At 43.6% G+C, this 16,748-nt stretch overlaps 1 protein-coding gene across 1 annotated transcript in view; it reads left to right on the plus strand.

The window, feature by feature from the left end:
* Window positions 1-16,748, plus strand: part of NIPAL2 (NIPA like domain containing 2) — a 156,468-nt gene that overhangs the window by 69,043 nt on the left and 70,677 nt on the right. The window contains exon 4 of the mRNA XM_047088841.1: window positions 5,124-5,359. Coding sequence (XP_046944797.1) covers window positions 5,124-5,359 — 236 coding nt within the window. The remainder of the gene's footprint in view (window positions 1-5,123; window positions 5,360-16,748) is intronic.

The following is a 16,748-nucleotide window of genomic DNA, read 5'->3' on the forward strand; positions in this document are numbered from 1 at the left end:
CCATGTGGTTTCCCTGGCCAGTCTCATCCACCTGCACACTGGTGACTCCCAAATCTCTCTGGCCCCAGACCTCACCCCTGCATCTTAGGATAATCGTGCACATCGTTTTCTGCTCAGATGCCCCACAAGCTCCTCAAATTCAAGGAACCTTCAACTCTAGCTGAGCTCACCCTCTCCCCCTAAACAGAATCCTCTTTCCTAGTCCCCAGTGTGGGCAAGTTGTGCTGCCTTAGCAGCCAGTAGCCCAAACTAGAACACATCGTAGACTCTCTCTTCTCTCTCCTCCCCCTCCTTCCCTTCTTCTCTCTCCCTCCCCTGCCCCATCAACAGGTTGTGCTGGTTTTGCTTGGAAACATTTCTGAAATCTCTCCACTCTCCAGCCGTCGTCATGTATCCTCACTTGAGTCATTGCAGCCTCTTAACTTGTCTCTCTGTCTCTGGTGTTTTCCACCTAAACCATCCCTGCCCTTCCGGCAGGGAATCTTTTAAAGCACCAATCCTGACCTGTTGTAAACTTACTCAGTGGCTTCCATTAGGAGTCAAGTCCAACCTTGATACCCCAGCACACGAAACCTAAATTTCCTGGCCCTGCTGGTCCTCCTGTCCCTATTCTAGGGTAGATCTCCTCTCACCCAAGACTAATGTGGAAATATGCACACTATGCTGTCCCTGGCCTCTGGTCTTGGTTTATGCCTGTTCCTGCTGTCAGCCCTGCTCACCCCCACCCCTCTCCTGCACTGGCTAACTCATCCTTCAGGATTCAGAACACTCATCACCCCCTTCTAGATGACCCTCTCAGGTACCACTTACCTTCCCAAGCTGAGCTGCGAACAACTTTTTTCTTGTCTCCCAGCTCTCACCCTAAAGTTACCTGTTTACCTGTCTGCTCACGTCGCTGTCAGCCCCTGGGGCACAGAGCCCATGCTTTATTCATCCCTGTGCCTCTGGCTCCTGGCACCAAGTGTTTGGTGAACAGAGCTGACTGTAAGGTGTTTCTCGCTCATATTACCAAGTACTGAATGTTTACAACAGCCTTTGAAATATCATTCCCAACCTTATGAATTAGGAAACTGACTTTCAGAGAATTTGCCCAAAGCCATGCCGCTGATAAGGAATAGAAGACTGAACTTAAATCCAGGTCTACCGACCTTGAACTGTTGGGAAATTTTGACCACAAAACCTTGCTTTCTTTTTTCTTGATTAATCCATTGTATTAGTTATAAAATATATCACAGTTATGAAAGTTATGTCACAAGACATAAATGTGTATCTTTTGTAGTAATAATAAAATAAAAAAATAAATAAAAATAAAAATTTCTATAAAGAGCTCTTTTATCCTGGTGCACCTCTCCTACTATCAGTGTGCAGATGTTTCTCTGAGGTATACATCTAAGAGTGAAATTCATATATGCACCTTCACCTTTACCAAATAATGCCAAATTTGTCCAATGTCAATAGCATCAGCAATGAAAAGGAGTTTCTGTTACTCCACATCCTTACCAATGTTTGGTATGTGCTGTGGTCTGAATGTTTATGTCCCCCCCCTCAAAATTCATGTGTTAAAATCCGAGCCTCCCCAAAGATTGATAGTAATTGTAGGTGAGGCCTTAGGAAGTGGAGCCTTTATAAATGGGATTAGCGCCTTATAAAAGAGGCTCCAGAGAAATCTCTAGCCCGTTCTACCATGTGAGAACATGGCAAGAAGGTGCTGGCTATGAACCAAGAAGAGGGTCTTCCTGAATGTGACTATGCTGATGCCTTGATCTTAGACTTCCCATCCTCAAAGCTGTGAGCCAAGAATTTCTGTCGTTTATAAGCTATCCAGTCAGTAGTATTTTGTTATAGCAGCCCCAATGAACTGAGACAATATAAATTTAAAAAAATTTTTTTGCTTTCCTGATTATCGGTGAGATGGAACCATTTTATATAGTTTTCAGTCATTTTACTTTCCCTTATGAAAAATGCCTATTTATGTGTTTGCCCATTTTTCCACTGGGTTATCTGGCATTTTCTTATTGACCCATGGGAGTTATTTATATATTCTGGATGTGAGCCCCTGTCAGTTATGTGTCGTGACAATGTTCTCACTTTATGACTTATCTCTTTATATTTTATGGTCTTGATTTATGAAAGTTCTTAATTTTTATTGCAATTGCGTGTATCAATCTTAACCTCTGTGGTTTGTATTTTGTGTGTGTGTGTGTGTGTGTATTTGTTTGTTTAAGGAATTCTTCCCTCCCCCAAGGTCATTAATAGTAAAAGATAGCATTTACTGAGTACTCTCTATGTTTCAGTACTCATTATCCCTCCTTTTACAGATGATGAATGCAAAGCACAGAGAAGTCAAGCAACTCCACAGCAAATCAGCCGTGGAGTCAGGTTTTAGCTTCAAATGATGTGGCATCTGAATAGAATTCCTTGAGATAACTGAGGAACAGACCTCCACCATTTCAGCACTAAAAATAGGCAGTTGATTAAAGGCTTTTGGTGTCCTGTAAAGTGAACAGGACATCCCCTGAAGAAACCTCCTAAGAGGTAGAGGCCGTCACAAACCCCAGAGCAGCCTCCAGCAACTCCTACGCAGCCAGGACCAAAATAGCTCACACAGCATTCCTGCCGCCTCCTTGTGAACTGTGTGGAAAAGAACATTGGTCACGAATTCTTTGTTCCAACCACCCCCACACACCAGGACAGCCACAGAAACTTCAGGGGCATCTTGGAATCTGGAGAACAGCATGTCACCGGCTACACATCACACGGACCTAGTCCGTACCAAGTGCTGTCTTCCTCCACAATTAGAAGTTGTTTAAATAAATGCAAAGAAACAGAAAATGATTTTTTTTAATTAAAAAATAAGATGGGGGCGCCTGGGTGGCTCAGTCGGTTGAGCGTCTGACTTCAGCTCGGGTCGTGATCTGACAGTTTGTGAGTTCAAGCCCCGCATCGGGCTCTGTGCTGACATCTCAGAGCCTGGACCCTGCTTCAGATTCTGTGTCTCCCTCTCTCTCTCTCTGCCCCTTCCCTGCTCACACTCTGTCTCTCTCTGTCTCTCAACAATAAATAAATGTTAAAAAAATTTTTTTTAAAGAAATAAAAAATAAAACGGGAGTGAATTGAGTGTAGCAGAGTATGGGGGTCAGATTATAAAGTGTCTCATATGCCAAGCTTAAGAAGTGTGAACGTTATTGTGTCAATGGAGAGGTTTGGTAGCATTTTAAACAGCAAAGTAACACGATCCATTTATTATCTTGCTTGTTAGAGACTGTATGACTAGTTACAATCTGGCTGATAGAATATATTAAGCAGTGGTTGTGCCAGGCTCTGCTGATAGTACCCTCCCACCCCATCCTGGTTTCTTCCTTGCTGACAGAGCTCGCCTCCCACTATGGAGACTGGAAATGCTCAAGAATCACTTTCCCAGCCTCCCTTGCTGGTAGAACGTGGATGGGCATGTGACCCTAATCCTAGCTAATGGGACCTGAAGGGGAGTCTGCTGGGAGAGTTTGAAAAGGTTTTCCTCTCCAGTAAAAAGATGCATCAGAAGAAATGCCTTGACTTTTTTCTAAATGCGGTCATGTTTGCATGCGATGCCTGGAGCTGCCACTGCGCAAAGGGAAAAGCCTGACACATCAGGCATAGTAGAGCAGAAAGATGCAAGTGATGACATCACAGAGCCACATAGAACCACATTCCCTCCAGAGATAACAGGTGTTTTTTCTCTAAGCCACTTGCATTGGGATATTCTGTGACTTGTACCCTAAAGCATCTCAACTGATGGAAGCATTAATAAATCGCCAACACAATGTGATATTACAGAAGATATTTAAAAAAACATTCTTCCTTCAGATATTAATTTGAAATAAATGAGCCTCTTAAAGTTGCAAGTAGTTAGCTACCATATTAACTGTTCCTTGAACATTTTGGGTGCTCAAGCAAAAAACTGCAGAACTTGGTGATTACTTGCCTTCATACTTCTCTACCTAAAATGATTTTTTTCCCTCATTTCCTTCTCTCACCCGTGCACTTCCCCTAACAAACACTGAAAACTTTCTCCCAGTTTTTCCACTAGGCAACTATTCTCTCTTCATGAAGGTCTCTCTGTAATGAAGTCATGGCAGTCAAAACACGTTATGTAAGAAGAACCTCAGCATTTTGTGAACAAAAGAATTGTTAAGTTCCAGTGCTTCAGGCAACAATATAGAATCCTAAAAATCTCAAGATATCTTACAAATCCTTTGTAGTAACCTAGTAGAATTTAAAAAAAAATTGTTTTTACGTTTTATTTATTTTTGAGACACAGAGAGAGAGAGAGCCTGAGCAGGGGTGGGGCAGAGAGAGAGAGGGAGACACAGAATCTGAAGCAGGCTCCAGGCTCTGAGCTGTCAGCACAGAGCTCCCATGTGGGGCTCGAACTCGCAGACCGCAGATCATGGCCTGAGCTGAAGTTGGGTGGTTAACCGACTGAGGACACCCAGGCGCCCCCGATTCTAACTTCTTATATCCAGTAGCTGGCAAAGTTTCCGCAACTCCTTCTGGTTTCATCGGAAGGAAAACCCATTTCTGAAAGAAACGTTGGGGTCCTCCATCCTCCAGCTACCGCAGATTCCTTCCTTCCTTGCAGGGATATTTACTGAGGACCTATCAATTGTTGGCATCGAGATGTAATCGATCCAACCTTTATTCTCGTGTTGCTTACAGTATTTCCGGGAACTCGTGACTTTCCCACATACAAACAACTTTGAAAAAGCAAGTGAGAAAAGTCATGGCTGGAGCTGCCAGGTACAGACGGGGCGAAGGGAGGAAGGTGGCTGGCCGCGCTGGGTTGGGTGCGTTTGTCTCCCATTCACTTCCGTGCGTTGCTGCCCGAGCGCTGGCCGGGGCTGGCAGCGAGACACCTCCCTCCCGGCCCTGCAGGTGCGGTCCCCCCGGCGCGCTCGGGGGATCCGCCCTGCGCGGTCTAGTGCGCCGCGAGCCGTCCCGGGAGGCCGCGGCCGGCCGGGCTCCCCGCGGGCACCTGGCGCGGGAAGACTGAGGCCGCGCGGGGCGGGAGCCGCACCTGCCGCCGCGCGGGGGGGCGGGAGCCAGGTGGCCCCGGCGCGCCCGCCGTCCCCGGCGCCGAGCAGGAAGTGGCTCCGGCGCGGCCGGGGCGCGGCCTCGGCAGGGCGCGCCCCCTCCGCGGCGCCTGGCGGAGCGGCGGGGCCGGGAGCGGCCGGAGCCCGAGCCCGAGCCCGAGCGCCGGGAGCGAGCCCCAATGGCCGCCGCCTCGGCTGCGGTGGACGAGCTGTCCCGGAACTTCACGTACGGGGCGCTGGGCGCCGGCAACGGCTCCCTGTCGGGTGCGTGGTACCGCAGGAACCAGGTAAGGGCCGGCCGGGCCCGTCGCCCGGTGGGGACACGGGCGGGGCCGCCCGCCTGCCGGCTCTCAAAGGACACCGGGCTGTGATGTTGCCAGCCGTTCACTTAACTGCCCCTGATTGGGGAGAGCTCGGGCGCCCCCGCCTTCGTCCCCCGGGCGTCGGTCCCTGGGACGGGGGCGCAAAGGTCCGCGGCTGTGACCTCCGCGGGGTCACTCCTGAGTCTCTCGGTCCCGAACACTCCCGCCCCTCCAGCCTGAATCCGCCTTCTCCCGGAAGGATTCTAGGAGTGTGGGGTGAATCTCGTTCCACCCATAATCCACCCCCCTCCCAGGATCATTTTACAGTTAAAAAAATAATAATAAGTGACACTCCATTCTCAGAAGCAGGGAGCTCATGAAGGGCAACCAAATGTCACCTCCGTGCAGATGCTCTGCGTGCGTGTATGTCCCCACAGTCTCAGCACACAGCTTTTCCATTTCCGTGCGAAGAACACCGGTATTCTCGGGTTGCAGTTGCAAGACTCCCTCCTGTCTCACCGGAGTATTATTGGGAAAACATCGTCGGCCTAAACGAGGCCAGTTTATGCTGGAAACATACATTGAACGAGATCAAAAGGGATTGGAGCTTTCCCTTTCTTTCTGGCTTGGTTTAAGATCAGAAACACAGTTCTGGGAGCCCATCCTCTAGCCGTGTTCATAGTCTTTCAAGTGGGGGCCAGTGATCTTGATGTAGTGGATCCCAGGCTTCCACCTGCGATCATAAGTGTGTTTTGTCTTGTTCTTTAACAGATCCGTGGGCCTTCTTATTTTACAACAATGTAATCAAACTGGTTGTTACTCTTGGTCTAAATCATGTTTTCATCAATAATAATAGGCCTAGCATTCCTTTTATGCTCGAAAAGCGTTTTGAATATACATTTCTAAAATGTTAAAATTTTGTTTTCAGAGATTTAACACAGACGATTACTTATATAAAGACAAAATAAGCGTGTTCAACCTACTAGTTTTCAACAAAGAGGAGAGTTATTTGCTTTAAATCTGTTTTACCACAAAACTTCCTAAAGTAGGAAAAATGAGGGAACTTGGAGCCTCTTTGTATGTAATCTATTGGACCTCTTCCTTCACAGGAGTTACAAAGAAAAGAATTGCTTTTTATGGGAAGCTCTTTGAGTCTGTTAAACGATGCTTATGCTCCTATAGATTATAAGCATGTTACAATGTGCTTGTGCTAGAAGTACTCCCAGTAAAGGTTTAAGAATGGACTGTTTTTCTTTTGGTAAAGAACTTAGAGGGTCAGTAGTTGTGACCTACAATGGCATCATCCAGAACAGGAAAAAAACATTGTTTTCACGGTGGAAACCCCTGTAATCAGTTTTCTTTGATGTTTCCTGGAATTCAATATTGTCTTGGCTCTCTAACATCAACCACGTTACCACGTGACATAAATGTGAGGCCTTAACTTTATGTTTGCAAGGTCTAACTTGCCATTGACAGTATATATTTATACAGGTTTAAAAGGGTGTATCTAGGATATGTTCGTTGAAATTACTCAGCTGACATCTAAACTATAGCTCGTTTGAGGTAAGATTGTATCAACTTTTCCCATTATTGTATAAATTTAGGCCATCTTTTAAGACTTACAGGACTGTGAAAATTGATTTTTTAAAATCCATTCAGCAAACATATTATTGAGTGCCTCCAGTGCTGGCCAGGTCAAGTAAAGATAAAATGGAGTCCTTTTTTTTTTTTTTTTTTTTTTCTTTTCTTTCTTGACATAGTTGAATGTAGATGACTGGAAATGGGGGTGGTTCCAGAAAAACAAAGTGTGAGATACAAGTTTAAGACGCTCCCGCTCAGAATTAGCTTTGGTTGCTGGATAGTCAGGGTTTAATCAATTTTACCACAACTAAACTATTTGATGACAGTGTCTGTTCGCCAACAGCTCAGTCTCTCTCTGTCTTTCCAAGTGATAACCATCAGACTGATAAGTTAACCTTCCTCATAGAAAAAGACCAACACTTTCACATAACAGATGAATATTTAACAGTGGTCTCTTAGCATCAGTGTTGTCCAAGGCAAAAACGTGAGTGCTTCTAGAGGAGGAAATCTCAAAGCAGGTAGAAAGTAGTAGTTCAGTGGGGAAAATGTTTTGGGGAACCAGAGAAGTGAGGTCTTTACCCCTTTTTTGGTCACTCAGGAGTCTACCTATGAAAGTACAGACGCAATAGAATTCTGTAAAGGTATTTTCTTCCTGTTCGACCCACAAGTTTTCAGTATAAAAGGTAATATTTCTAGGATGGTTATTGAGCCCCCTGCTTTGTACAAAACACTGTAGTCTTCAGATCCAGACCCTTCCTTCTAGGAGTGTTGCTAGGTGCTTGGAGAAATGAACTATGCAGGTAACTCCAAAAGCAGGCAGCATGCTTTAAGTGTCACGTGAGTGATATAAAGTCCTAAAGAAATTCGGAGCAAGGTGGCTTTTCGTAGGGGCCATCAGGGGTATTTTGTGGAAGGGTGGTATTTAAGCTGGGCACTTAAGGGTGGACAGAGTTTCACTGATGGGAGTGCACAGGTGGAAGTCATTCCAAGAGAGGGAAAGTCTGGGGACCAAGGACAGACCATGAGGCCGGGTCAGGTGTCTTTTTGAATATTTTTGTACCTGGTGTACAGGTCACTAGCCATTCTGGTTGCAGTGGAGGATGGAGACTGTAAGGTGGAAATACAATTTGGGGTCTTAAATATGGCCATGGATTGCCTTGAAGGACTGGTTAAGAAATCTGGACTTTGTAGACAATGGGGAGCCATCGAAGGCTTTTTGAGCAAGGAGTGTGAGAATCAAAGCAAATTAAATAAAAGGAACTTAAGGTTAGCAGGATGCAGAGGCCTCAAATTGGCTAAATCCAGCCCACAGATGTGTCTTGTTTGACCGGCAGAGAGGCTTTAAAAAATGTTTAATACATTGCCAGCCTTAAAAGCAAGTCGATTGTATATGAAGTTTCAAGTTTCAATGATCTCTTTAAATGTTAGAAGTTCTAGCAGCACTTGGCCCTCTTCCCCACCTGTCCCACAAGCTAACTGCGCGTTGAAGTTCACAGTTTAGAGCAGCTGTGCTCCCCACCTAAGACCCTCCCTTTGCTCTCATCTCTTTTACCTACTGGCCCCCGTAGGCATTTATTTTGCAACCAGTGTTAGAGGCTGTAGTCTAGCCTCTGCTGTGAACTAGAGAGTGTGGTTAGGCAAGTAACTCTGGGCTTCAGTTTCCTTTCCAGTAAAACGAGGGTTGGAATAAAAGATCTCCAGTCTCCCTTTTGCTATCTGATTGATTAAGTAGTGCCAAACCAGCAAGGTTGTGGAAGGAATGGACAGAAAGGATGAATGTAGGAAATATTGTGAAGGAGGGGTTTTGACCCTGGTTCTTCAAGTTTAAGCATGTTGCTAAGTATCTAAATTCACAAGGACATTGTCAAAAAGGTTTATTCTGCATAGGGTGAAATGAAAATTCAGAATTTTTTATGTCCTTTATTTGCACTTTTAATTTTCAATGGCTTGAATTTTTAAAGTCAACATATTTAAAGGAAAATTGATACGACTTGGCAGAGAAGAGGCAAAACCAAGAGACTGACATTTGTTATGCATTTACTATGTGACACTTTATAGCTGTTATCTCAGCGGAGCCCCCCAACAACCTCGTAAGGTACAGATTATCTTCTCTGTTCATGTAAGGAAACTTGTGTTAAATAATTTGCCTCTAGATCTTATAACAAGTAGGTCTAACTACAAGCTATTCTTATTCCTTGCCTGAAGGCCATTGCTTAGAAACTAAGGCTTGAAAAGAATGTGGTGGTAAGAGGAAAAATGAGGGGGGAATGAATAGGGCTTGTTTCATTGCACCAAAGAAGAATCACATTGAGTTTTATGTTGCCCTTTTATTAATTTTGCTTTGCTACCATCTATTTCTTTTCTGCTGGTAGCTCACCTGGCTATCTCTTAAAGAAAGAAAAGTGCCCAAACTTATAAATAACCAAAGGACTGGGTAGAGGTTGCTGGTCCTTTCCATTTCCTTCCCAAGAAAAATCCCTTTTTTGTTTAGTTTATGTTTATTGGGGTTTGGTTTTTGTTTTTTGTTTTTTTACCTTCCTTATATATCCAACGTGGCATTTTCCCATTACCAGGTTTTCTGTGAGATGTATGTATTATGAGGCAGCAAGAGGAAGGAAGAAACAGATTACCTCAAAGCAACTATATCAAAGCTTTTGTAAAAAAAAAAAAAATCATCATCATCATCATCATCATCATCATCCCATGGTTTTGTTAGAGGAAGAGTCTTAATGCCTCTGTGAATTTGGCAGACAAGATGTTTGCATTTCAATCTACCTGATATCCTCCTTATGGCTTGATTTATACTAACTAGTTATAATATTTGTATTGATGCAATCAACAAAATTCAGGCTATGGGAAACTTTGTCATTTTATAGGTTTAAATGGTTCCATTTCTTCAAAAATCATTTTTACAACAACAACAAAAAAGGGAGAGAATGGATAGAGGAGCTGTAGATTAGAATAGACCTAAAAAAATAAAAAATAAAAATTAAATTAAATTAAATAGGCCTAAAAACCGTATCTGAAAAAGGATGCACACTTGGGTGATAAAACTAAAGGGAAGGCAAGAAAATGATTGCAGTCAAGTCAGGCCAGTGGTTCCTTGTGGGAAGGGAAAGGGTTGCGATGGGGTGAGGCAAAGGGAGGGCTCTGGGTGTGTGCCCAATTTCTGTGTTTTGATCTGGATGGTGTTATAAGAGTGTTTACCTTATAATAATTCATTTAAGTAATTTATTCATCTCTGTCATTCTCTCTGCGGTTGTCTGTATCCTACAATTTTTTTAAGTTTAAAAAATAATATTAGCATTGCTACAGCTGTTCAACTTACATGCTTTTTACCCAGGTAGACAATGGTATACCATATACACCCTGTGGGAAGTGGTATGCCATAGTCACTTTGCTTAAACAAACAACTGAGAATTATTTAGGCAGTTTCTTCTTAAGATGTTGATGATTGTTCAAGTTGGCATTTGAGAGCTTACCATGGAAGGGATGATATTCCCCTAAACTATCCTTTTTGGTTTTGTATAGTGCAGTTTTAAAAGCTCAGTCTTTTTACCAGAGGTGTTGGCAAGTTTCCTAATTTCTCCAAATCTTGGCTTTCTCTGTTGGAATGGTAATAACAGTATGCCACATACTTTCTATGGTTGACAGAGGAATAAGAAAAGATAATGTATGGGGGCGCCTGAGTGGGTCAGTCAGTTAAGCACCTGACTTCGGTTCAGGTCATGATCTCACGGTTCGTGAGTTCGAGCCCCATGTCAGGCTCTGTGCTGACAGCTCAGAGCCTGCAGCCTGCTTCGGATTCTGTGTCTCCTTCGCTCTCTGCCCCTCCCCTGCTCATGCTCTGTCTCTCTCTGTCTCAAAAATAAACACTAAAAAAAAATTTTTTTAGAAAGAAAAGCTAGTGAATGTCCAGAAGTTAGCAAAGTGCCAGGCACAGAGAAAGTACTCAAATACTGGCTACTATTACTAGTCATATTGCAGTCAACCTATATTATAGGAAATGCCATGAAATATATATTTCTAATAATTAGTAATTGTTGGACTTAGTTCCTTGTAAATGGAAAGAAATAAGAGAAATCATACTAGGTGTTTGAGGTAACTTTTCTTTCTTTAATCTAAAACCACTGACTTCTGTATCCAGTGCCTTCCTCATTCCCTCTGGTGTTTGCTGCTCGTTCACTCTCCAAACGTATTCACATTCCAGAACACTTCCTAATTGCAGTAATTTCCTAACTGGAACGCTTGGTATCTTGAAGCACTAAGGCAAGGATTCTTCCTATGGCTTCGGCCACTTTCCAGACTCCTGGGCCGGGGAGATGGCTGTGTAGCACTGGGAACAGTGACAGACGTGTTTGGTGGCAGCAATGTGGTCACAATATCAGACACTGATCGTAGTTTAAGCAGAAGGACCAGCACTCCCAACCTGGGAGGGACTGTTAATGTTGAGACTTCCGTGCCATTTATTTTAGCTTGGGTGTGCTTGTTTATTTGTTTTCTCCCAAAGACCCAACATTACTCTATTCCGTTTGCACCTCTTGATAATTCATCTCCTGCTGTGTTCCAGATAAACCTACCTTTTCCATGAAGTAAAGCTCATTGCCCAGTCTTTCCTGCTTCACAGAATGTCCTGACTGCCTGGAAGCTGGAAGGTAATAGTCCATGCCCCCTCACATAGTTCCCTGCCTGTACCTTCTCTTGTCACTTGCCTGGCCCTTGGTCATTCTTGGCACGGCCTCCTGTCATCTTTGGCACATGTCAGGAGGTACAGACTATTCCCTTATATAAATACAAGCTAACATATGCTTCGTCCTGAGCGCCGCACCTCACCAAGGATTGTGTTTGTCCTGGCCTGACCCCTTCAGAGACCCTGGCCTTGACAGGTCATTCCTACAATGAGAGTCCTGCTGCTTGCCTGCAGTCTCACACTGGTTTCCTAAATCACCCACCTCTCCTTCTGTGTACCCCTCCAACTGGTTTCTTCTTGGAGTAACTTGGACCACTGGCCTTTAGTTCTGTCTTCTAGCTTAGCTTAGCTTCCCTACCAAGAATGTTTTGTAAATAAGAGACCTTAGTTTGCAAGTCACAGAAAACCTGACATTAACTGCTTAAGTAAAGGCAAATTGATCAGCTTAACATGAAAGTCCAGAAGAACTCTGGGTCCACCTAAGCCTTGACCCAGAGGCTCTAAAAACATGGTGAAGGCTCAGTATCTCACTGTACTCTTCAACTTTTGTTCCTTTGTTCCTTTTGTTCAACTTTTGTTCCTAGAGTTTGTTGGTTCCACTTTTAGAAGATTTGCCCCACTAGCCCACATTCTCCCTTCCACTTCCAGGAGGGGAAGCTTGACTTTCTCAACCAATGAAAATAAATGGGCTTTAGTCTGACTGGATGAGGTTAGGTCCATGGCCTTTCCCATGCCAGTCACCAAAGCTAGAGTTACGGGGCTTGGTGTCCCCAAAGAATGTGGGAAGGGCTGGCTGCAAGAGGGGTCCTATAACCAAGAAAAGGAGTTACTATATGGCCCTAACAACAGTGTCCTCCTGCGGATTATGGTCTTCTTGGGCAACTCTTAAGCTAACACCCTTTGCAACTCATCTAGGACCTTCCTTTTCTGTATCCTGTCTCACATGAGCAGCCCCCAAAAAGTTGCCTCCTATTTAGCCTGCTTGTCTTTGTGGGTGAGACCTGACTAGTATAATCTCCTTAGAAGCTTAGATTATAAGATCAATTTCTAAAATATTTTTATTAGCACAAGGTCTAAGTGGTGGCTTACTTCACCCCTCACACACCTTAAAAAAAAAATCTACAAAGGCCCCCTCTCTTTCCTATTGATGGAAAAGTCAAAGGGAATCATTTGGCAAAGGTAGTATACCTTGCTTAGTCTCTATCTTGACTCTACCTGCTTAGAAATTTCTTTACCATCAGCAATCACCTCTTCAGTAAGTTGGAAACTCCTAAAAGTTTAGTGGATTTAGGTGAAAAAAGGTATGGTATATGAATGCAATACTGTGTGCAATCCTAGAAGCCAGGTTAGCATTTCTAATATCTCATTCGAGTTTGGTGTTAATCCTGTGTATTCTGGGGTTTTTTTATTTCTTCGTCAGTCTCTGGACTTATAGATGTCTGATTGTTCCAGGGCTGTTAGGGACATAACTTTGTGTTCCCTGTTGTCACAGCCCATATTGAGCTTGATCAGCTAACAACAAATGAGAGCCTAAAATGCAGTCAGTATTCCACTCCATAAAAATCACATGCAGAGAGCCCTTCTTAACAAAGCAGTGTTGGACAGTGATGTCAAAGAAATCAGAAAACATGGACCATGTCCTCAAAATGTAGACATATATATGATGTATCATATATATGTGTGTGTGTATGTATGTGTGTGTGTGTGTATTGTGTGTGTGTGTGCGTGTGTGTGTGTGTGTGTGTGTTTATGAGAGAGAAAGAGGGAGAGGGTCAGGGAGAGGGAGAGACTGTTTTATAATTACTTGATAAACAACATTTGAAGGCTGGTGTGAAGCTACCCCTTGCTTATACTATCTGATGGACTGTTTACATTAAGCTTCCAGACTAACATAGTACAGGTATGTATTTGTAAATAAAAGAGCCAAACAGAAGAGGAAATACTATCATATACCTTTAGATATGGCTCTCTGAGTCACAGCAGTGGAGAAGTTGAGTGGTTCTTTGTGAGCAAGGTACAAACAGACCTCATATTATAAGCAGCTGCCACAGCCATAAAGTAGAGAAGAATTGTGAGTTACATGTAGAATGTTTTATTAATCTTTGGAACTACATTTGCAGACCCAAATCATAGTCACTATCATTGGCCTGGAATGAGGAGCTTGGGGATAGGGGAAATTATCTTGGCTGTGAGGAGTGGCCCTTTAGAGGTGATGAAACGTGCAAGTCACGGTGCCTAAGAGGTGTAGAAAATTTGAACTTGATTCCTGCCTTCTGTCAGGAAGATCTGGTGTGGTGGGTGGTAAGGGCCACAGAAGTCTCTGGCAGAAGTCTGTCAGAGAATGGCAATGTCGTTATTTCTCCCTCATATTGAGGCAGAAATTCCCCTGGTGGCTGATGCCTGACTAGACGACAGAGTTCAGTCTCCAGGCGGATGGAGCTGACCAAACACAGAGTTGGAGGCAAGCCAAAGGCCTTTTGCTCTTCAGAAGGACAGGTACCCCAGAAACTCAGACAGGTGTGCAGGAAGGATAACTATGAGAGCTCTCAGGTTCCCAGCTTTAGGGTGGAAAGCCTCTTCCACACCCTAGGCTGGCCCCACAAAAGGCAGACTGCAATCTTGCTTCTTTGAAGACAAGGGATTACAGAGTTTTAAAATTATTATTATGAATGTGTCCTTGCAAAATTTGAAAGTTATGGGACCTTATATCTGTCTGGATGGAAACAGTAACATTCTTAGTGTTCAGCATGTCTGACTTTGTTTCAAAGATTCCCTTCCCAACCTTATAGGAGGTTGATTTGTTTTATAATGGAACCAAGTTTAAGACTTCCTGAATTCGTATCTCACCTCTCTTGACTGTTGTTGCTCTCCTTTTAAGAAAGTGTTAAAAGCACCCAAAGGACATATTATTAAATATATTACTTTTCCCGTAAATTTTTTCTACTGTAGCTTAAATTTCTCTAAGGCAAAAAACATGATGGCTTCTTGGTAAGCTTAGGAAGGCTTATCCTTAATGGAGTTTGGTTTTTAAAAATAATGAATGTACAATTATGTAAGTAAATGTGTTCCCAAGGAAAAGACAAAATGTAATAGTTCTTAATTGTATGAGAAGGCAATATGTTGGGCTTTTTCTGCCTAGGTTTAAGGTTGATTACAAATTGGCATGGAACTGCTTGTAGGATAGCAACAATATACTGTGTTATGTAATGCACATCTATTCTTTTGGCTTTAAATCACCAGATTTGGATCCAATATCATGAGACTTTTTCAGGATAGAAAGGTAATAACCTTATAGCATACAATAACCAAGATAACAAATTAAAAATCTGTTCATGCCTGAACATTTTTCTTTCTTTCTTTTTTTTTTCACATATGGGATTATAGTTTTAACTCAGTTTGGAGTATTGCAGACAACTCAATTATCTACAAGGGCAAAGGAAATTAGTGGTAAGAACAGTCTAACCCATTCAGTAATCCAAAAAGCATTACATATTTCAGGTTGTCTCCAGTGTTTACCACTATGAATATGAAGATTGTTTCTTCCTGGCCCTATTGTGATTAACTCTCCCATTGCCCCATTGCCCCTGCTTCTTCTCTGAATTCCTGAAGTAGTCTCCTGAATGGCCTTCCTGTTCTCTGGTCTTGCTCTGTGCCAGTCCATCCTCCACACTGCAGCCAGAATAAGTCTTCTGCTTTTTTTTTTTTTTAATGTTTATGTATTTGTTTTGAGAGAGAGACAGAGAGTGTGAGAGGAGGAGGGACAGAGAGAGACACACACAGAATTCAAAGCAGTCTCCAGGCTCTGAGCTGTCCGCACAGAGCCTGACATGGGGCTCGAACCCATGCACCGTGAGATCATGACATGAGCTGAAGTCAGACGCTTAACCGACTGAGCCACCCAGGTGCCCCAAGATGAGTCTTCTTAAAAGTAAAATCTGGGGGTGCCTGGGTAGCTCAGTCAGTTCAACGTCCAACTTCAGCCTAGGTCATGATCTCACGGTGTGTGAGTTCGAGCCCCACGTCAGGCTCTGTGCTGACAGCTCAGAGCCTGGAGCCTGCTTTGGATTCTGTGTCTCCCTCGCTCTCTGCCCCTCCCCCACTTGTGCTCTGGCTCTCTCTCTCTCTCTCTCTCAAAATAAATAAACTTAAAAAAAAAAAAAAGGAAAATCTGGACCTATCCTCTAGTTTAGAGTCTTTTGTGCCATGCATAACACCACCTACAGATTCATGGCACACAGCGTCTCCTGCCTGCCTCTCTCGTCCAGCTCTGCTGGCATCTTCTGCTGCAGGGCCCTTCAAGCACCCTGTTTACTGCAGACATAATTAAGTTAAAGATTTCAAGATAGGAAGGCTGTCCTGGATTATCTAGATGGACCCTAATGCCATCTTTGTGTAAGAGGGAGGCATAGGGAGATTTCATACAAAAAAAAAGAGATGAGGTGGCCACAGAGGTTGGAGTGATAGAACCATAAAGCAATGATATGTCAGCAGCCATCAGAAACTGGGAAAGGCAAGATATGAATTTTCCTCTAGAGCCTTCGGAGCGAATGTAGCTCTGCCATCTTGGTTTCAGCCCAGTGAAATAGACTCTGGGCTTCTGGCCTCCAAAACTGTAAGAGAATGAATTTCTCTTGTTTTAAGCCACTCCCAGGTTTGTGGTAATTTGTCATAGCAGCCGCTTCTGTGGCTAATATACTCTCCGAACTAGGCAGATGTGCACTCTCTGTCCCTTCTGTTTCCATAGCATCTATCTCTAGTACAGATTTCACAGGTGGTAGTCTGTTTGTAATTGGTGCTCTTTCTACTTCTTCTGAGCTCCTTGAGGGTACTTTGCATCCTCAGTTCCTGACATAGAACCTAATGTTCAGCAGTTGTTAAATAAATACCAAACAGACGCATGACTGAATGAATAGCACCACAGGTGAGCTTCCTCAAGCTGTCTGTCTCCCATATCTAGCAGCTTCTCTCCAATCACTTGCATGGCATGTCCTTTCCCTCTACATTGTGCGTTTTTCCCAGGCAGTGTCTACACGTGGTTTTAAGTTAAGTGATGGTTTTATTTTTCTCCATAATATCTTTCCTTGGTTCAGCCAGCTTGCTTTG

Source organism: Lynx rufus, unplaced genomic scaffold (genome assembly GCF_022079265.1).
Source record: "Lynx rufus isolate CCGP_SWC_20201006 ecotype Redwood Valley unplaced genomic scaffold, mLynRuf1.p SCAF_26, whole genome shotgun sequence".
NCBI classification, from domain to species: Eukaryota; Metazoa; Chordata; class Mammalia; order Carnivora; family Felidae; genus Lynx; species Lynx rufus.